This window comes from Armigeres subalbatus, chromosome 3, assembly GCF_024139115.2.
Source record: "Armigeres subalbatus isolate Guangzhou_Male chromosome 3, GZ_Asu_2, whole genome shotgun sequence".
Lineage (NCBI taxonomy): Eukaryota > Metazoa > Arthropoda > Insecta > Diptera > Culicidae > Armigeres > Armigeres subalbatus.
Genome location: NC_085141.1, coordinates 233,717,639 through 233,739,510, shown reverse-complemented (window position 1 = coordinate 233,739,510; position 21,872 = coordinate 233,717,639). Strand labels below are relative to the sequence as shown.

The 21,872-nt window shown below is 40.2% G+C and overlaps 1 protein-coding gene across 1 annotated transcript; it reads left to right on the top strand.

Moving 5' to 3' along the window:
• Positions 1 to 17,277: 17,277 nt before the first annotated feature.
• LOC134222349 (uncharacterized) lies at positions 17,278 to 20,714 on the top strand. The gene is made up of 3 exons (XM_062701510.1): positions 17,278 to 17,530; positions 18,763 to 18,908; positions 19,077 to 20,714. The coding sequence occupies exons 1-3, from the start codon at positions 17,278 to 17,280 to the stop codon at positions 20,712 to 20,714; spliced, it is 2,037 nt and encodes a 678-aa protein (XP_062557494.1).
• Positions 20,715 to 21,872: the final 1,158 nt, after the last annotated feature.

Genomic DNA, 21,872 nt, shown 5'->3' with positions numbered 1-21,872 from the left:
GGAAGGAGGAAGAAAGAAGAAGGAAGAAGGAAGAAAGAAGAAGTAAGAAGGAAGGAGAAAGAAAGAAGAAGGAAGAAGGAAAACGGAAGAAGGAAGAATGAAGAAGGAAGAAGGAAAAAGAAAAAAGGAAAAAGGAAGAAGGAAGAAAGCAGAAAGAAGAAGGAAGAAAGAAGAAGGAAGAAGGAAAGAAGAAGAATGAAGAAGGAAGAAGAAAAACGGAAGAAGGAAGAAGGAAGAAGGAAGAAGCAAGAAGGAAGAAGGAAGAATGAAGAGGAAAGAATGAAGAAGGAAGAAGGAAGAAGGAAGAAGGAAGAAGGAAGAAGGATGAAGGAAGAAGGAAGAAGGAAGGAGGAAGAAGGAAGAAGGAAGAAGGAAGAAGGAAGAAGGAAGAAGGAAGAAAGAAGAAGGAAGAAAGAAAAAGGAAGATGGAATAAGGAAGAAGGAAGAAGGAAGAAAGAAGAAAGAAGGGAGAAAGAAGAAAGAAGAAGGAAGAAAGAAGAAGGAAGAAAGAAGAAGGAAGAAAGAAGAAGGAAGAAAGAAGAAGGAAGAAGTAAGAAAGCAGAAGGAAGAAGGAAGAAAGAAGAAGGAAGAAGTAAGAAAGAATAAGGAAGAAGGAAGAAGGAAGAAAGAAGAAGGAAAATGGAAGAAGGATGAAGGAAGGAGGATGAAGGATGATGGAAGGAGGATGAAGGATGAAGGAAGAAGTAAGAAGGATGAAAGAAGAAGAAAGAAGGAAGAAAGAAGAAAGAAGAAGGAATAAGTAAGAAAGAAGAAGGAAGAAGGAAGAAGGAAGAAGGAAGAAGGAAGAAGGCAAAAGGAAGAAGGAAGAAGGAATTAGGAAGAAGGATGAATGAAGAAGGAAGAAGGAAGAGGAAGAAAGTAGAAGGAAGAAGGAAGAATCAGAAGGGTTATATACAAGGTACGACCGCCCGACGTAAACTGCGTAAAACAGATCATAAGATAATTATTTTGGTTAGAGCCTAGAGTGATTGAAATTTTGACTTTTGCGCTCCCCTATGCTTGAACGATAACATTTGCTGTTTTGGTGAACCTCCTAAATTTTCAGCTGAAAAGGTTATAATTTAACTGAGTACGAGCAGTTTGAAGTTTTTTTTTGTTGTGGTTACAATGGCAGCTGTCCCTTGCTATTAATCTACACTGTACCCCGCCCATATTGGCCTCTATGAGCCTCCCGTTTTTCATCACCACACAGACGTTCCTAAGCGATGTTGCTCATGTGGCCACTGTTGAGGGCCGTGTTGATGAAAACAAGGATTTGTTTAACAGCCCACCCCCGCATTATTATAAGCACTTAGTATTGTCAAACTACTATAACTAACATTAACATCACTCTTTTCTTCTCTTTTACCTTTAAAAAATATATAAGATTTTCTGACACTACTAATCGCCTCAATCACTTCACTCAGTATAAGCAATGAAATCATTCATCCTATTCACCTACTATCATTACGTAAATTTTGGCACAGTCATCGTGATCACCAACAATATTGCGGTCACTATCACCGAATCGTTATTTCTTCACTTTCACAACTTCTCCACTATTACAACTCTCTTAGGCAGGATACCCATCCCCAGAAACGGGTCACCGAAAAATCACCAAACGGTCTAAATCAAAGATACTAAATCTTCAGAATCATCCTTGTTCAAAGTCCCGTACAACATTTCCAAATTCACGTCACTCCTTAATAAGTATAGAAGTCCCTGTTTACTTTTTTGTTGAACATCTATTGCAGTCGTGTGTTTAATGATGAGTTGATTCACTGCCAACACCATCTTACATCGATTAATCAATTGTTTATATTTATTTATATTTTGCAGTTCTCAGTCATCACCCAAACACTTCAGCATAATTTTCCACTCATTTCCTAAATCAAATTTTATGCTATTGTTCTTGAAGCAGATCCAAATATTTGAAAACACAATTAATTTTTTATAACTAGCTCGATGAGCGTATTAAACATTCAGTCCTTCATAGTGTGATTCACAGATTAAACACTCTTCAGATGCTGACATATACACACACTCATAAAAACATACATACATTCTCTCACACATTTTTATGCGGTTAAAGAAGTAGTTTGGAGAATTGTGCCTATCTTTATGTCTTCTACCAATTGCAGTGATGTCTGGTATTACAAGTTTTAATAGTCAAACAGTAAGTTTACTTCTAATTTTGTCAAGTATTTCGTAAGATGTCATTTGTTTTATCTTGTTTAATTCACCTATCACATTGTCTTTCTTAGTTTTTTGTTTTCTACGTAATTCAGTTTAAGTCGATACTCATTGTAGATTTTGTTGCGTCGTTCCTTTATTTTATTTGTCTATTACTTATCTCCCAGGTTCGTTTCTGCATAGATGGAAAACCTAGTTTTAAAGTTTGAAAGAGCATCGCTTTAAAGTTGAGCGAAGATAATGAAATTTGCCCTACCGTATCTAATCGTCTTAAATCCTTTCCAGTAAAATAACTATCATTATCTAAGTCGTGGTCAGCTATAGGATTCACTTTTCGGTGGCAAAATAAAGCTTCATCACGCCTATTCCCTATCTGTTAATAAAATTTATCGAGAATGAAGCCATTATTAGATTGTTTGAATACCATTGTTGTCAAGTGTGGTATTTTATATTAGGGCTCTTCAATTTGAACATAACAAAATAAAAGAAACACCACGCTCCTAGTTTTGAAAAAAAAAACTTCTACTCAGTGAATCCTATTAATGTCAATTTCCTATTAATGTCGATAAAGTTGATTAGATTTAAGCGTAGCTACGACTCATCATCTTCAGGGAACACATCAGAAAAGTATTGCAAAAAAGGAGGAGATCTCACTTCATTATTACTGAGGAAAGAAGGTGGGCTGCATCACTATTCCAGGCTCCAAGACACGATGATGTCCGTTGGATCACATGCACATCCGTAAAATCAGTGCGTCAATGCCAAATTGTGACGCGGCATTGAACAAAAATAGTCCACATGTGATACCACCACGACAGGATATGTCTTTGGTTGCCATATCAGTGCTAATGGCGTAAGCCCACCCATCGCGGCAAGATCACATATCCGAGGGGAGGGGAGTACGAGCAGTTTGAAGTTTGTATGGAAATTACTATAGAAAACGCCCCGTGTGTGAAACATCGTTTCGTGAGGCGGATCATTAACCATTTAGGAGAAGATCCCCCAGCGCCGGACACCTCCCAATACCGGACACTTCTTAAAACGACACTACTTGCAGAGGTCCCTCCTTCATCTTATTAAGTACAAAAGGAAGCCAATTTGCATTTCCTTTGAGGCAATATAGGGTGGGTGTACCAATTGTCGCCATACATAAGAACAACTTTTTTTTTTTTTTAATAAGTAAAAGGCATGTGGGTGGACTTTATATATCAAGCGAAAGGTTTTACTTTCTGCTCCTTAGAACAGCTGTGAAAACCACAATAAAATTTGTTATAATCCTCAAAATTGATTAATCCATAATAGGAACGCATGCACCAATTGTGGCACTATTCTTAATTTTGGTTCCTTATTTGGCAAATCCCATTGCTTTCTTATGGGATTGGCCAAATAGGGACCACTAGTGCGACAACTGGTGCAAAGGACGTCAAAAATTAAGCAAAATCAATTTTTACAATTATGCTTTGCTTGTTTTGGAGGAGATCAAAGGTTTTATCGTATCATATGAATATGCTTTATCGATATGAATTTGGTCTGCGGTGATTTAATTGGCCATTTGGCATATAAAGCACTAGAGCGACAACTGGTGCTATAGCCACGACTGGTACATCTAGCCTAACTAACGAAGAGGATGACCGATTTGCAAGATTTCCTCATCAATCGATTTGTCTTGGGCTTTTCTCTGTTTCTATATGCAAAAGGTTAGTAAATTTTAAAGGAAAAGTTGGGAAAATTGTCAAAATACAATATTAGGGTGAGTTGGGGGAAAACCTTATTGCGATCGCTCGAAAAATGGTCTAGAGTGCGGCGTCGCAATATTTCCAAATCTGTAAGACGGTTGTTGTTGCGAATCGATCGGATTTTCGTAAGCAAAGTTATAAAGAAAACAAAAATGCTCATTATTGACATATGTTATTCTTTTAAATGCTCAATTGAATTTCCCACGATTTATTTTTTCTCGCTTAACTTTTCAAAAGGACCTAAGTAACATTTTTTTCATGAATTAATTTGAATAGCGCAATCAACAGAACAACATGAAAGCTTTTGATTGCAGTACTCAAATTAATTCATGAAAAAAATGTTACTTAGGTCCTTTTGAAAAGTTAAGCGAGATTTCCTCAATGATTTTTCTTGCAAGCAGCGAATTGTTTCGCAATAAAGACGATTTATTCACTTACCAAATTTCCTATACTGCCAACGTACTCATATATTATTAGATATTAATGAGCAACGTTCCAAAACGGTTTTCAAAAGTAGAAGGTTGTATCCGAGACACGACCGCCAATTGGACGTAGGATTACGTAAGTGTAGAAGATTTTATTTTGAAACTCTGAATATGTTTCTTGCTGCTGATTTTTGAAGATGGGGCTGTATATTCAATCTGGGTTGGAATATCCTCGGCATGTCGCATATCCTGGAAATAAATGGGCGAAAACCCGATTGTTACTATAAACTCATTTCGGTTTATAACTATAAGCAGAGTATTAAAGAAACAGAAGATCGGTAAACAACAGCCTTAACAACATCTTCCTCCATGAATATTTGGTGGCCCTGAAAAGGGCCGTTTGTTTATGTTGGCTTGAAGCCTTTTGAAGTGATGTACGCCGTGGTCCCGATGAATGTTGAAGGATGTATCAATCCACTGAAAGAAAAATCCACTGAAAGAAAACAAAGAAAAGAACAAAACGGAAAGAATGTTTCATATTAAATACATTATGATCTAAATATAAATTTAGTTACCAAATACTCAAGTTTTAGGTTAAAATAATTTTTCCACAGACCTGCAGTATGCCGCAAACGACGAAACTGCATGAAATTGATCCTGGGAGACACCAGTCTTGTGGTGAGTGGGTCTAGCGGAGGCAAATTGGACGGAAACTTGGGATATGTAAAGCCATTCGATTGCGACAATGTGGGAATTGATCAGCAGTTCAGGCTTGTCCGACAAGTAGCACACGCCAAAAATCCTTCCACCGTTTCAAAATAAATTGTCGCCAGTAACACGGCAGCATTTGAGTAGGAGATTGGTTTCAAATCGTTCCTGAACCAGATTCTAGCACACACATCACAAGCACAACCGAAATCGTTTTCCACGAAACGTTTCTGGAACTCCCGATCAGCCCGATCGAAATTGGGTTTGTCTTGTGTTAAAAGCGAAGAAATATGTTCGCCATCATCAGCGACAGCAGACATGTTTTCTTCAAAGTCACCACGCTCATCATCGACATCTGCTCTTGCGGACTGCATCACAACATTTTCACCGGCGTCGGAATCTTCATGATCAGAGTCAACGACCGTATCAGCACGGATTAAGTTGAATTCTACTCGAAGAAATTGTAACACGAGAAGATTAATCCTTATTGACAGACAGATATACATAATTGACAGATGCATTCGCATTTAAAATGACTGTACCAAGTACAATAAGACATTTAAAAACATAAAAGATGAAATGAAAAATTATTGCCAAGCGTACTATAAACAACAATAGCATAGTAATATAAAATTCAAGTAGCATGTGTTTAGGATATATTTGTACAAAACACACTATCCAAAAGTTTAAGTAAATCTTAACTTTATGTCATAAAAATCTATTTGTTAAAATTTTGCGATTCGCTGGAATCTAATATGTTATTGTTCCAAATATAAAATTCAAAATTCAATTGAATCAAATAATAAACAAGTAAAAGACACCGTAGATTTAATACGACCCAATAATTCATTAAATAAAAATAATATTTGAGAAGCTCCAACTATTTAATTCAAATTTAATCCGAATCAGAACAATTAAATAATATGTCCGAAAAATATATCGAAATTCAAACTCAAGACAAAATAGAAATTCGGTTCAAATCTTATTCATTAATACATGGATGCATAATTCAAACACAATCGATTTGCAAATTTAATTTAACACCAAATCAAAGGACCAAATCTTACAGATTGTGTGATTTCAACTCTACTGGCAGGCTAATGTAACTTACCAAGTGAATGAATTCGGATCTATATGAACAAATTGAATATCTAAGAACTTTTGGGCTTTTGAGATTGGAATTATATTGTTCCATTTATCGTTTAGCGATTTATAAAAACCCAACAAACAATTCAGGCTAAATAAGCTAATAAGTAAACATTTGCAGTATATATTTTGAAGTACTTGAAGAACTTCAGCCGTAAAAAGTACTTACCATGTTGTCAATGCTACATTTATTGAAAATAATATATAAATTATGTGTAACAACAATGTAATACATTCGACGACAAGCAAAGAGAAATAGAGGTAAAATATAAAATATTCGTTGATAATTTCACATTTATAGATAAATCTGCTATATAAAATGATAAAATGCAAAATTTCTATGCTGTCATCATAGAATTTGAAGATTAGTTCACATTATTGATATGTATTTACACATTTGCTGCTAATAACATCTTCCTACCTCGAGTTGAGAGCCCTTCGCCAGCGTCCCAACCGGTAGCCGACGACGTACTACCCTTGGCCGCTTTCAACTTGGCCCGATAACTCCGTGCCCGATCAGCGTCCGTCCTTGGAAGCTTTGAGGGTGCGTCCGATTGTTGATGTCTTTCACGCTTCCTGGAATCGCGTTTATACTTGCGACATCGCACTGTATTCACTAGTATCGAATAAACTTCTTCTAAGCACAACTAATGTTTCTCACTTCATCGATGTGATACGAGACACTAACTGTATATCGAAAAAAATATGAAAATTGCATCACGTTAGCTATTGAAAAGTGATGTCTGTGCTAGAGAATGCATGCATATTGAATGCTAAGTTGAACCTGGTGAGAAAATGTTTATTTCAAGAATACCCCTGTTTAGTAGGTGCTGGGATTAGAGATGATATTCGATTGAAAATTTACTCAAATGTTAGCAATTTTCATATTTATTTAAATACGGCGTTGTTCTGTTGCTCTCAAGCAATTATGCATTGCACTTTGCAGAAAATTCGTCTCAGCTCAAAATACTCCCATGTAATATGATTGTTATTATAAGAACCAATTTGTTTTCCACAATACGCCTATCCAATCACAAGCAGCAACAAAGCTTATGATTTGTACTTTGAAAAACATTTGTCTCGGCTCAATCTTCTCTCGTGTGAAATTATGATTCTGAAAAGAACCCATTTGTTTTTAGTAATGCACCTTCCCAATCACAAGCAGCAACAAAACTGAAGCAGAATCTAGAAAAAATTTCATTTCATTGCTACCGACCCCAATGTCAGCCGCTCGATAAGTTACCGCTAAAACGCGATATACGCCATCATGCGAACCAATTTTTACAGCATCCCCCTCCGAAGAGCGCTTGCGCTGCTGCCGACGCCAAGCGATTGTAATTTGCACTTTTAAGAAGTAAAAGAAGAATAAGAAGAAGAGTCGCTGGTTATGTTCGAAAGCACTGGCATCGAACGAACGAAAGGCAGAGCAAACAAGCCGATGCCAAGCGATTATAATTTGCACTTTGAAGAAGTAAAAGAAGAAGAAAAAGAAGAAGGAGAAGAAGAGGCCCTTGTTATGTACGAATGCATTGGCAACGAACGAAAGAAAGGCGGAGCAAGCAAGCCGATGCCAATGATACGGCGCTCAAAGGGGCGGGGCATCGAACTCCATGCAAACATATTCTGACCAGCCGAAGTCTGATTTTCTCGGAAAATCGGCAGGACAATTTACTACTCGGAAAATCGGCAGGACAATTACATCGCAGCGCCGACCAGAAATCACCGGCGGTGAAAAGGCTGAGAAGAAGGGCGTTTCATCGAAGGCGTCGAGTATTATAAATAGCCTCATAAACGACATCTTCGTGCGTGTCGAATTGGCCAAGCCCGCCATTTCGGAGGGTTCCAAAGTCGTCACCAAGTAAATCAGCTCCTAATGAATGAACGAGGAAGTAGCTTCACTTAAAACGGCCCTTTTCAGGGCCACAGTCTCACTCAAAGAGGAGAAGAATATTCGTACCGTGCACGCCGGAAATCAAAATTTTGTAATGAATTTCCACTACTGATGCCACTGTCAGCCAATTTAGGATTTGCCGCTGGAACATTGTTTTGGAACGTCTCCATGCAAGGAGCGCATCGGTTGCTACAGCCAAAGAACTTTGCCCGTCATCAAGCGTTTATGATTTGCATTTTTTGCAGATTTTTGTCTCGGTTCAACCTTCTCTCGTGTAAAAAGATGATTTTGTTTCCAATGACGCGCCTTTCTAATAATAAACAGCAAGTACACCGAAATCAGAATCTTGGGAAAATCTCATTTGACGCAACTCAATGATGTGAGACGTCATCATTGTTTAATTCCCGCACTTTTAATAGATAGCAGATTCCAACTTTCTACCGTCACAATGCGCCTTTCTAATCAATCATAGCAAACAAACGATAGTCCGTATCTTGCGTAAAAATTTCACTTTTCTGCTAAATAGTCACTATTAAGAAAACATTTTCAGTGACGCCACTTGCACTTTGCAGGAAATTCGTCTCAGCTCAAAATACTCCCATGTAATATAATAGTTATTATAAGAACCAATTTGTTTTCCACAATACGCCTATCCAATCACAAGCAGCAACAAAGCTTATGATTTGTACTTTGAAAAACATTTGTCTCGGCTCAATCTTCTCTCGTGTGAAATTATGATTCTGAAAAGAACCCATTTGTTTTCAGTAATGCACCTTCCCAATCACAAGCAGCAACAAAACCGAAGCAGAATCTAGAAAAAATTTCATTTCATTGCTACCGACCCCAATGTCAGCCGCTCGATAAGTTACCGCTAAAACGCGATATACGCCATCATGCGAATCAATTTTCGCAGCATCCCCCTCCGAAGAGCGCTTGCGCTGCTGCCGCTGCTGCGAGCGATTGTAATTTGCACTTTGAAGAAGTAAAAGAAGAAGAAGAAGAAGGAGAAGAAGAGTCACTGGTTATGTTCGAAAGCTCTGGCATCGAACGAATGAAAGGCGGAGCAAACAAGCCGATGCCAAGCGATTATAATTTGCACTTTGAAGAAGTAAAAGAAGAAGAAGAAGAAGGAGAAGAAGAGGCCCTTGTTATGTACGAATGCATTGGCATCGAACGAAAGAAAGGCGGAGCAAGCAAGCCGATGCCAATGATACGGCGCTCAAAGGGGCGGGGCCTCGAACTCCATGCAAACGTATTCTGACCAGCCGAAGTCTGATTTTCTCGGAAAATCGGCAGGACAATTTACTACTCGGAAAATCGGCAGGACAATTACATCGCAGCGCCGACCAGAAATCACCGGCGGTGAAAAGGCTGATATGCGGGGACCGTAATCGCTGCCATTTTTGCAATCAACTCTATCTTCTCATAAAATTTTGGTCCTGAGAAGAACCGATTTTCTTTCCAAAATGCGCCACTAACAGTAACTAAACGATAGTCCGAAGATTGTTGCTTTTAGCGATGGCCTCTCGATGTTCCACTTTCTGCTGAGACTGCTCCTACGGGCGTCATCGTTGTGCCCGCTCTCCGAGAAAATTTAGTTGAACTGAGGATTGGAGTCGAGCCCGTAGGTTGCACGATTTTGATGTCTGTGCTTGCGATGCACATACGCGATTGGTTGGTTAACCGATTTTCAGTGCCTAGTGAAATTCAATTTTTCAATAGTTCAGCACTTTGAATGCATTTTTTTTTCGATAGCTGAGCAAAATCTTTAAAATCGGTTGAAAGACGGCTGGGTTATTAGCCCATACTTCCTGACCACTTTTCGTGACGGTCTCAAATTTGAAACTGCAGAATGACCCCCCAATGTTCCGGAAAGACGTAATCCTACGTCAAAAAAAAAAAATGTAGGGGAGACTGGGGAGACTTGATCCCCTTTTCTGATTTCCGATGTGTAACAGCCAAAATTAAATAAACATACGCAATGTATGCCGGTCCTTAAATTATTGTTGTTATTGATACCCAATCGATTTTTTGGAGTCCTGTCAAAAATCGACTTTAAAATATTCGAGGGAAATGGATCCCTCTCCAAGAACTTACTTTGATAAAATTAAAAAGGTGCCCTCAGATTTTTAAATATTTTCCCTTCAAAATACGCGGATTTTTCGAAACGCTGTGCGTATTCATGAACGATTTTTGTTATTGAATTCGACAGCACATGCAATTTTAAAATTTGGAGAGACTTGATCCCCTTTTAATGATATCTACGCAATAAATATTTTTTCCTGCCAACCCTACATCAAATCTGTCATATCTACAAGAAATTAGAAGCCTGAGAACAGATTTATATTTTTTTGAATTTTTTCGCCAAATTTTTGTATCATGTGTCCCCATGTTAAGGCAATAATTTCAAATCCAAATATAATAAAACTTTGATAGAATGTTGACATTTTCATCAGTACAGATCATTAAGCATATTTATGGCTTTGTGCTGTGAAAAAACGAAAGCATTTGGTTATTGATATGAAAAGTTGTTCAAACTTTGCGTGGACAATAAAAAAAATATTTCGGAAGGTAGCGAGGTTCGTTTTGGTAAACGTTTTGTCGCGTGTAATGTTTAGTTTTTTCATGCTCGATCCCACACCAATCCATTTATGATTCAAACAAAATTGGCGTAACTCACTATATGAAAATGGTTGGATATGACAATTTAAAATTTTCATTTAAAAACCCCAAATTTATTATTCCGCAGTGGTGATGAAGCTTTTCTCCGACTGTTGGCGATTAAATGCTTTTGAAGTGTTATTTTAAAGGGATGCTGCCTAAATAGTAAGATAACCTTGTTTGAAGTTGATAATCAATTTTAATAATCACCTCTTGCTTACATGAACATGTCCAGCATCTGTAACACTTTTTCATAAACACTACTTTTTTGCTCCGACCGCGGTCATTGCTCTGGTTCTATTGTTGTAGAGCGCAAGAACCAACCGCAGACGGCGGTCGTAACGAAACTCTGAAATTTTACTGGGTTGGTAAGGATTTAGAATTTTTAATGTTTTTACGTTGATAATCAGTAGTTCCAATAGGCTTGAAAATTTTCTGGAGAGCTTCCGATTCGATTGATAATAAAATCTCGAAAATCCATTGAAAGATAAAGGAGCTATTAGCGTTTGAAATCTATCCTAATTTCGTGACGGTCTCGAATTTGTTAATTTTCATTTGTCACGTAGTTTACGTTAAAAGTTCAGTGCATTCAAATTGCCATCAGTCAATTACTGATCACTTCATCCGGTGGTCTTATTGTGCTTACCTTTCTCTCTATTTTGTCCATGTTTTGATAGCTTTTCTTCAGATCAATAACCAAAACGAGAATCAGTGATTGAGAGCGATGCTTCCTCAAATTTAGCCATGATTGAAATAGGGAAGGGTGGGGTGTTTTATTGTAACACTGTTACAACCAAACCACGTACGAACCTGAAACAGCCAATTAGCCCCTATCCAAACTAGCCCAAACGATCTGTGTGTTCAGAATATGAAACATAATCGACACCCTTATCGTCAGTTTGCTGCTATCGGCGCCGGTGTTTACATTCGCTCTGAGATCACTTTTTTAGTATTCCTCTTGTTCAATGTTCCGATTAATATTCAATGTTTACTTCAACCAAGTGACTAATGAAATAAAGTGAAATTTGAAAACTTGATTATTAGTTGCGCTGTCAGTGGAAGTGAAGTGTGGTGATAATCGCGGAGGGATATTAAATTGGCATGAAACTGCTGAGTTTAAGCCGAAATACATTGGATCTAATGAATAAAAATGATTATTATGATAGGAAGTAAATTCATAAGCTTTAAACAGGTTAGTAATTTGAATAAAAAAACTTGTTCGACGCTATTCGTAGCATTCGAATGTTGATGGAAGAGGCGTGCGAGAGGGTTGGGATGGGTGCCATACTGACTGCCATCGTGGTACTCTTCCAACGGTGTTCTTACAGCATTATCTACCCCAAATGCGAGTTTGCTAGAAAGGCGTCCCGAAATACCCGTTTTGTTCACTTGCCGAAACATTTTCCAAATTTTTGGAACAGTGGTCTGTTCTCATCCTCATTTGACCCATTGTCACCCCCGATGACGATGCGTTTAATTATCATTTTTTGAGTGAATGTTGGTCCTCTCAGAAAATCATGTCTGACGTCAAGTTTTGAAAAATCTCTTCTTCATTGGCTCTACATTCCAAAAGCAACTCGGCCTGCTATTAAACTTACCATTTCCACAGTTATTAATTGAAAGCACAATATGTTTCTTGTTTTGTTGTTCTTTACCCGAAAACACACCGGACTGAGCCGGACCGAGAATCTAACTTATCATAAGTATCCAGATTAGCAATCCTTCGATTTTGCTCACAAGGCTGAATGAAGACCCCCACTGAAAGTGTCCAAAACATTGACAACATAATAACTTAGTAGGCCTTAAAGTAGTCCGGAGGATTCAGTAAGCAATTCCCGAGTTGCTGATAAAAAAGTGATGAATCATCGTGTTGTCGGCAATACCGTGGAATGGAGCTACTTGAAACGTGGTAGTAATAAAAAAAAGACATTTCAGTGAATGTGCGATAAATAATAATGTGAATGTTTGTGTTTATTTGAAATAGGTATGGTTTATGCTCTTTGATTTTATAACACGTTCTCCTATCAATAACAATAAAAATCAAGATTTCGTGCGCAAATTGCTTTATTTGTTACTCTTGTGATTTTTTAAGCGGTGAGCATGCATGAAAACGACATGGATCAAGCCGAAATTGTCCCTTTTGCGGATGTAATTTATATAACAATATGTTATTAATAATAGCAGCATAAATAGTAATTATGCGCAAATCTGTTTTAGTTTGCTTACGATTAACAAGAAACCCCATGTGACGGTGTGTTTATGCGACACATCAAGAAGTTGCCACACATGGTCGACTGATTATGAATGTAAACAACATAAGGGAGAACCACGAGCTCTATGTTCGTCTGTTTATCTCCGTAAACATGGAGGCGCCCGAAACAAGATCGCCTTGTATTTGAGATTGAGAAGTAGGGGAATGTTGGCTGCTGTGATACTGGGGATCGCGATTTCAGATCGTGAATCTTCGTCTATCTTTCTATATAATACAAATGAAATGGCCTGAGTTCGTATCCGCATAACTCGAAAACGGCTAGACGGATTTTCTTCATTCCTTCAGCGGATACGTTTATTATAGTTTCCGACGGATTAATATGATATACCCTCATGCGACAATTACGAGTAGGCTTGAGTAAATTGTGAAAAACTAAAATTGACATTCAACTAGTTCAAAATAAATGTCTACTTACTCAATACTGCAACAAAACGACAACTTTCGTGATCATTTTCCAAGGCTTTCATAGTTGTGTATACACTTAACTAGGGTTCAGTTGTTCGGTTATTATTTTTACAGTTTTAGTTCAATAAATTATTATTTTACTGAGTAAACCAATTGTCAAAATTGATAATTTTACTAGTACTCAGTTAATTGAAATGAAAGTACTGAACCCCGTCACATATCCTTTCAAAATTACTGAGCACAGCTTTCAATTAGCAATTGTAACTTGATAACAAATTTAGTCGACATTTGCAGTATCCTAAGTGTCGCGATTTTACTTCAAGGGTGGTTTTGCTCGAAGTTACATTTATTAGTTTTTTTCCTTCTGATTTAAAATTAAATTATCTATGAGTAGAAGAATAAACTAACATAATGTAATAAATACAAATCTTTAAATGATGATGATGATACTACCATCAATTGTAGCAAGGCATCTGCCAGTAGCACTGGTCATATCTGATAAACGATTTAATCATACTTATATTTTTTTTTATTTCATCAAATTCCTATATGAATATGTGGGGTGATTCCATAAGCAGACACACTTATGCATATCCACGGGATGAATAGAGAATCTCCTTCCAAAAGAAAGTTCGTACATACACTAATACAATCTAGCTCTCGTCTTCCCACATTGACTCAATAGATGGAGTTTTTGTCGGAGATAATAATGACAAAGATCCAAAATATTTTGTGAGCAACAAAAAAGAAGACAATTTTGTTGCTTTCTTTTTATTCCGTTAATTTACATTATCTCTACAGTAAATTTTGGTTTTATGCTATCGTAGCTTCTGCTTTTATGAAAATATTTGAGAATTTTACTGTAATAACAAAAAAAATGTATTTTCGAAACTATCAAAGCATGCAAGGCAAATAATTCTTGTCCTAATGTGTTCGGGTTCTGATAAAAACATATTGCGAGGAGCGTTTGTCAGTAACAAACTCTGTTGATGACAAAGGATATGTTGTTAGGCGCTGCTCGAATATTGATTCCCTGAGAACAATACATGTTTATGGTAAAACAATAACTTCAACCTTAATCAATGAGGCTTACGGTCTATGAACCATAATCAATATAATACTGATAAAGTCTTTCCTCCAAAAATGTATGAAGAAAATCGTCTTGTCGTTCGTACGGTCAACATTCTTCCCGTTTCGGCCTGAGTTCTGCTCGTATGGATCTCAGAATTCAGAATACATGTTGGGACTTGTGATCAAGCTTGTGATGTGGTTCTCATATCCGGAGTTATTCCGGTGGGTCACTGGGTCAGATGCAGCCTTTTTAGCGAAGTCCAAGAAAATGACGTTTATTTATCATTTCGGTAGATTTGTATATAGGGATTATATCAGAACCAAAAATTGGATCGTTGTCACCATGGCCACAAAGATCGAAATCATAGAGATCTTCAACTACCGTGAATGTCCGGATCATCGACGATAGCGGCTCATTGTAGCCGAATGTTGTTCGATGGAATCGGTCCTGTAGTAATGATCGTTGCCGGAGAGGACGCGGAAAATCAATTTCGTTGTTCAGTACCTTGGCAACGAATGCTGCCTGCTGCACTCTTCTTCTTCTTCTTTCTAAGGTGTCCATAACAAGCAGTTTACAGCGATCAGGTTATGCTGGAAGATTCATTGGATCACGCCAAGGCAAACTGCGTGATGCCATCCGAATGAACCTCCGCTGAACACGTTCAATCCTTAGGGACCACGATACATCATTCCACACAATAGAACCGGTCTCAAGGATAGGTCGTACAAGCACGCAATACAGAGACTTGAAGCAATATGGGTCGGGTAAATCTTTTGCAATTTAAGCAATAAAGCCTAGCTAACGATTTGCTTTGGAAATTATTGCAGTATGTTGAATGTCAGCTTTGGATCTAGCCTAGCCGGTAATCGAACAATATTGGTTCCTTCAACCGATGGAACGTCATCACGGAACATTTCGGAACACTGCTAATAAGTCGGTTCCGATGACACCAGGCAACCAAGATATCCAGCAAACTTTGTAATCGGCGACAATCTTTAGCCGATCGAATCACAGATCGTCAGCATAAATGATTTTGCAATCTAGTCCAAGTTTTGCAGCGACATCGTTAAAGAATAACGTGAACAACAAAGGTCGCAAGTTGCTTCCCTGGGGTACACCAGAAGAACTGCCGAAGGACGATGAAACACAGTAATCAATTTTCACTCGTAGTTTCCTTCCAGTTAGGTGAGAGCTCAACCATGATGAAATTTTTTTTGGAGTTACAGAGACGAAAAACTTTGGTCAGCAGCATGTTGTGGTCGATTTTATCAAAGGCGGCTTTGAAGTCGATGTAGATAACATCTACTTGAGCCTTACTTTCCATGGCATTCAAGCTGGTGTTAGTGAAAACTAGCAAGTTCGTAGTGACCGACATTCCTGGCATAAAACTGTTCTGATCTGTTGAGATGTAACTCTTCGATTCACTAAGAATCACCTTACTAACAATTATTTCGAATAGCTTGGACGCAGCTGATAAGTTAGTTATCCCCCTGTAGTTTCAGACTTCCCTGCTGTCACTATTTTTGAAAACAGGAAACATATATGGTCCAATGCACCGAGTTCATCATTGACGTTTGAGCAGTGCGCTGTTTACTTAGAATGAATACTTTTTCATTCATTGAGTTCATTCAAGTGTTCATTTTTTTAGTAAACAGCGCCCGTCTCAAACGTCATTGTGTTCATTCGGTGCATTGGACCATAGGATTGCTTCCAAGTCTCCGGAAAGTCGCCATCATCTAGTGAGCGGGAGAAAATAGAAGCGAGAGGCTCGGCAAAAGCAGTGGAACTGCGACAGAATAAAACAGATGGAGTCCCATCTGGACCCGGAGACAGTTTCTTGGCGGCTGCGATGACCATTGCGAGGTAACCGCGAATGTTGTTAGGCTAATCAAGTCCAAAAGAACGTCTAGCGAGGCGGATTCAGCTTCGGCATCGGTAGCAGAGCTTTGATTGAATACGGATTCAAAAAATCTAGCGAAGAGTTCACAACATTCCGCAGATGTTTTCGCTTCAGCGTTGTCATACACCACATTCTTTGGAATAGATGAGTTTTTCCTTTTACTGTTAACGAACTTCCAAAAGCTTTTGGGATTACGTTTGAGATTGGTTTGCACTCTCATAACGTGGGCCTTATATAATTCCGAATTCAAGCTGCGGTAAGTATTACTAGCACGTTGGAAACGGAGTTTGCTCTCGAGAGTCCGTTGCGCACGATGCTTTCGCTGACTGGCATTTCTTTCCCTTTTCAACTTTCTTAGTAACGAGGTACTCCAAGCAGGTGACTTTGGGCGCCGTTGAGCAGGAACATTTGCTTGCAACCATTGTTGAACGATGAAACAGAATTTACTCGCCATTTCATTAACATTCTGACTCGCATTTAAACAGTCCCAATCAACATTTTGAAGATCGCCGCAGAGTAACTCATAATCTACCTTGCCAAAATCCAGACCTGGCTTATCGTCTGCACCATGCGAGTAATCAGTCGGAAGTTCACGTCGCGGAAAGATACATGTTTTCAACGGAGGATGATGCGCATCCACAGGCAACAAAGCAACTACAGCAGAGTTGACTCTTGGTTTATAATTATCGGTAGGTCCAGTGTACGGTCGGATTGATTACGATGGTAATTAATCTGCGTCATATTAATGAAGTCCATTCCGGCAAACACTTGAAGCAGGAACAGACAAAGTGTCAGCTATCAGCACGTTATCATCAGCATTCAGAATCCACTGTAGACGAGGCTGATTATAGTACCCGCAAATCAAAACATGGTCATCGAAGGACGCATTGTCACTCAGGTCACGAACGGAGGCTACATGTTCGTCAAAGAGTTCCACACTGTGGCTACGATCAGGCGGAATATAGACGGTACTAACAAGCAAATGACGACACCCAATGGTGATATCAGCAAACACTTGCTCAAGTCTGTCACCAAAACTTGTACGGACTTGCACACAGGAATAACGATGATTACCTGCTATCAGGACTCCACCGAAACTTGTCTTGTTGCTGTTTATACGGGTTCGGTCACAACGAAACACATTGAATGACAATCCAAAAATTTGCAGAGAATCGATGCAATTGTTTAATCCGGTCTCGGTCAGTATTATGACGTCGTAGTTGCAATCCACCACAGCCAAAAACAAAACGTCGATTTTCGTCTTCAGTCCCCTCACGTTCTGGTAGTATACGAATACACGATTAGCTCGGGAGGTAGTCATCTGCAATATAGCACGGTTGAGTGTGCGGGAAGAAAACGAATACTCGCCTGTGATGGGAACCCTAAGGTTCCCACCGTCCTCAGCATAGCGCATTAAGCAGGTGTCTGATTGATGTCCACCGTTCTGAAGGATGGTCGTCGAGCGTTTTTTGATTGGTCCACAAATTCCCTGAAGACCAGTCCGTCCAGACAACTCGATGCTAACAACGCCTGTCCTTTTAGTGACGATTCGAGACCAACTTTGAATGAAACGAACGACATGTTCGACATCCTCTCCTTTAGGAACTAAGCGAATCACATTACACGGAGTTTGCAAATCCAGGCAGCGTGTCACTATTTTCTGCACATCATCGGATAGAACGTGAGGATGGAATCCAGACAAGTACAGCCAGAACTTTTATCTATTGTATTTATTCGACAGGCTCAGGCGTGTATAACACTTAACGGAGCCGAGACTCTTAATGATATTTACAATCGATACTCGTTGACAAAACTTGGAATATTGTGAACTCGGCTACTAGTACCCGCTGTTGTTTCATAGGTGAGGCGAACAGTATATGTCTAGCCGAAGTAAAATTTTGGTATACTACATCTGTGTTTCCACTCCCTCGCATTTCCTGGCTTGGATCGGAATCTGAGGCATTCGTCCGAATCAAGGAGGTGTTCTCAATCGGAGAATTTGCTGTTTTTGGCTTCGGCTGCACCGCTGTTACTTCTCATAGGTGAGCTGAACAGTATATGTCCTGCCGAAGCGGACAATATTGAGTACTACATCTCCGATTTTATCAATTTTTGGATTTGCCGACGGTTCTACGATTCTGCGAGTGGAGTAACCCACTGACTAACGACATCGTTCGAGTTTCCGTGGAGCAACGACAGCAACATGAAGCCCGTTACCAGGAACGCGGATTCCTTGAAGAGTTTGACGACGAGGCTGAAGGGGTTAAAATTATCTTTAAGTAACATTAGCCAGTATGTTAAGAACTTTAAGGAGGGTGCCCCTGTCGCTCAAATCAATGTTCGTCTCGAAAAGTTAGATGTTTTGTGATAAGTGAGACAATCTGGGAAACACAAGTGCACGAGGACTTCACGGAGCCCGAAGGTTTGCAAAGGAAGCAGTTGGAGGTGGAGAACCGCTACTATGATGCGAAATCGTTTCTGGCGGAGAAAGTGGGAGAGGTTCAGAATAATTCCGTCCAGAACCAATCGACTCGTCCTGGAGATGTCACTCTACGTGGTGGTATAGATCACGTTCGCCTACCTCAAATGCAGCTGCAGAGTGTCGACAGCAACATTGATGACTGGCTCAGTTTCAGGGATCTCTAATCGTCTCTGATCCACGAGAAGCAAGACCTACCCGATGTGGAGAAATTTCACTATCTCAAGGGGTGCTTAGCAGGCGAAGCTAAGGCACTAGTCGATCCGCTTAAGATCACGAGGGACAACTACCAGGTTGCGTGGCAGTCGTTGCTGAAACGCTACAACAACAGCAAGCTTTTACGGAAGAAGCAAGTGCAGGCTCTCTTCAAACTGCCGACCCTCACCACGGAGCCAATCGCGGATCTCCACAGGCTGGTCGATGGGTTCGACAGTGTGATTCTGACCCTGGATCAGATCATCCAACCAGCCGAAAACAAAGATCTGCTGCTGGTCGAACATCTAAGGGCTCGTCTCGACCCGAGCACACGTCGAGGATGGGAGGAGCAGGACTTGCTGGAGTTCCAGCAGCGGAGAATCCAAATGCTCGAAGCTCTACCAGCGAAGGTGGGGTCGAAAGTCTTCGAGCAGTCGCCACAACGCAGAAAGAAGCCATTTTCACCGAAGATTAGCAACAGTGCCGTACAGTCGTACAACGCGAAGTGTCCCTCATGTGCGGATATACATGCACTTCACACGTGTCCATCGTTTTTAAGGATGTCGCAGTCCAGCCGGGAATCTTTCTTGCGCGAACCATCCGTTTGCCGCAATCGCCTCAAACGTGGTCACATAGCTCGGGAGTGCACATCGAAGTTCTCCTGTCGGTATTGTAAGGGTAGACACCATTCCTTGCTGTGTTTCAAGGGAGGAGAACGCAAGGGTAGCCAAGCATTCTCCAGGGGATCGACTTCAGGAGGAAGTCCGGAACAGGGTAGCACAAGCACAAATTTCAGGGCGGCGAATGCTTTAGCGGTCGAATCTACTTCTTCCAACGCGGCGCAGTGTGTTTCATACCGAGTTCTTTTGGCTACAGCTGTCTTAATAATAGAAGATGATGTGGGTCGTCGGTACCCAGCACGCGCCCTTTTGGACTCAGGTTCCGAATGCAATTTTATTTCCGCAAATCTTTGCGAGGCGATGAATGTTTCCATCCAGAAAGCTAACATCGCGATTCAGGGCATCGGGCAATCCGGAGTGAAGGCAACTCACAAGACGAAAGCTGTCATAAAATCTCGCGTTTCGTCGTATGCTCGATCTATGGAATTCCTCGTCCTACCGAAGGTTACGGCAAGCCTGCCAACCTCTACAGTTCAGGCAAGTGGTTTGGATATTCCGGAGGATATCCAGCTAGCAGATCCGGAGTTTTTCCGGTCGAGGAGGATCGACTTGGTGTTGGGAATCCAAGCTTTCTTCAGCTTCTTCCCGTCAGGAAAGGAAATCCTGTTAGGCAAGGATCTACCTGTGCTGACGGAGTCCGTTTTTGGGTGGATAGTGACAGGCGAAGTCACATCGGCGAGTCAGGCGACTGGATACACCTGCAACATGGCGATATCGCAGAAGCAAATTGCAGAACGAAGCTTGGCAAAAGATAGAAGGCGAAAACAGTACGGTGGTTTCATAACCGCACATCCCGAGCTCGATCACATACGAAGAGTTGACGAATCGGAGGAGATGGCAAACAAAGAAGGTTTCCTGTCACGTCGTGCGGTGATCAAGAAGTCAGACATTTCGAAGAGTGACCAAGGACGGCTCCAGAAACACTTTTACAATAATAAAACGAGTTGCTAACGATGGCGTGGGTCATCAACAATCGAAGAGGACGACGAAGAGCAGGCGACGTCGAATCGTCGATTGAATAGAGTACGTCGTTGAATGGTTGCCTAAGGCGCAACAATCTACTGTCGGTTTCGCTGCAGCTAATGAACTGGAAATCACGAGAGTCGCTTGGGATACTAATACGATTGGAACTCCGAGGAGTAGTTTGAGCAAATTAGATTTGACGAAGGCAAGAAATAGTTGTGGAGATAGCAATAGATGGACTCAATCAAGACATCATGCTGAGAACCTGAACCGGAGTCATGTAAAGGCCGGTAGTCAAAATGAAGAGTTAGGAGTATTAGGGGTGAGGTCAGTTGTTTCCATTCAGTGCATCGAGGGTAGTTTCTTCTTTGTTTTCAGACGTTTCCCGGCAACTTCATGGTGGGTAAGGATGTCTGCGAGCAATCGATCGAGCTACCAAAACAACCACACTCCCAGTGTGAGGTACTCCATACGCTATCAATGATGTCACGCTTCTATTGGTATGGGCTACGGTCGTGGTAGTAACCAGATTCTCTCGCAGTCTCTTTCCTATGCGGACGATGCGATCGTCGTTTGGGGCGTCGGTAGCGCAGGAACTATAGCAGCAGCAGCGAGTGCTGCTTAGAATAGTTGTAAACAAACCGTCGTCGGGTGCAATTTGAGGGGCGAACTCTTGATTTGTGTGACTGATGTTCATTTTGGATGACGAAAAGCCCCCCTGAGAAAAGGTGTTTTGGACTGGGAGTACTCTGGTGCTTTTGTGGATTGAAACATTATTCTCGGTCGGGAAGGAACCCGACACATTTAAAACCTTCACCGCGTATCAAATTTTCTTTAGTTTCTTCAATGGTTTGGAAGAAAAATCAAAGAATGGTGCAGTAATGACAAGAAATGAAAATGACCAGTTTCGTAGGTGACAAGCTTAAAAGGGGTGAAAATGGATCACGAAAGTACAACACTAGAGAACGAATTGAGCAAAAAACCTAAAAATACGTATGTGAATATGTACGTTATGTGGAAGATATTGATTTGGAAAATGTATTGGAGGTAACCACTTTCCCTTCGATGGGACTCGAACCCATGACCCTACAGTACGCTAGACTGGTGCTTTAACCAACTAAGCTACGAAGGACCTCCGTCGGCCTT

Coding starts and splice junctions, on each gene's coding strand:
- LOC134222349 (XM_062701510.1), top strand. CDS start 17,278: ATGGTCATCGAAGGACGCATTGTCACTCAGGTCACGAACGGAGGCTAC. Junction 17,531..18,762: donor TCTTGTTGCTGTTTATACGG/GTTCGGTCACAA, acceptor CGTCTCGAAAAG/TTAGATGTTTTGTGATAAGT. Junction 18,909..19,076: donor TGGCGGAGAAAGTGGGAGAG/GTTCAGAATAAT, acceptor ATCCACGAGAAG/CAAGACCTACCCGATGTGGA.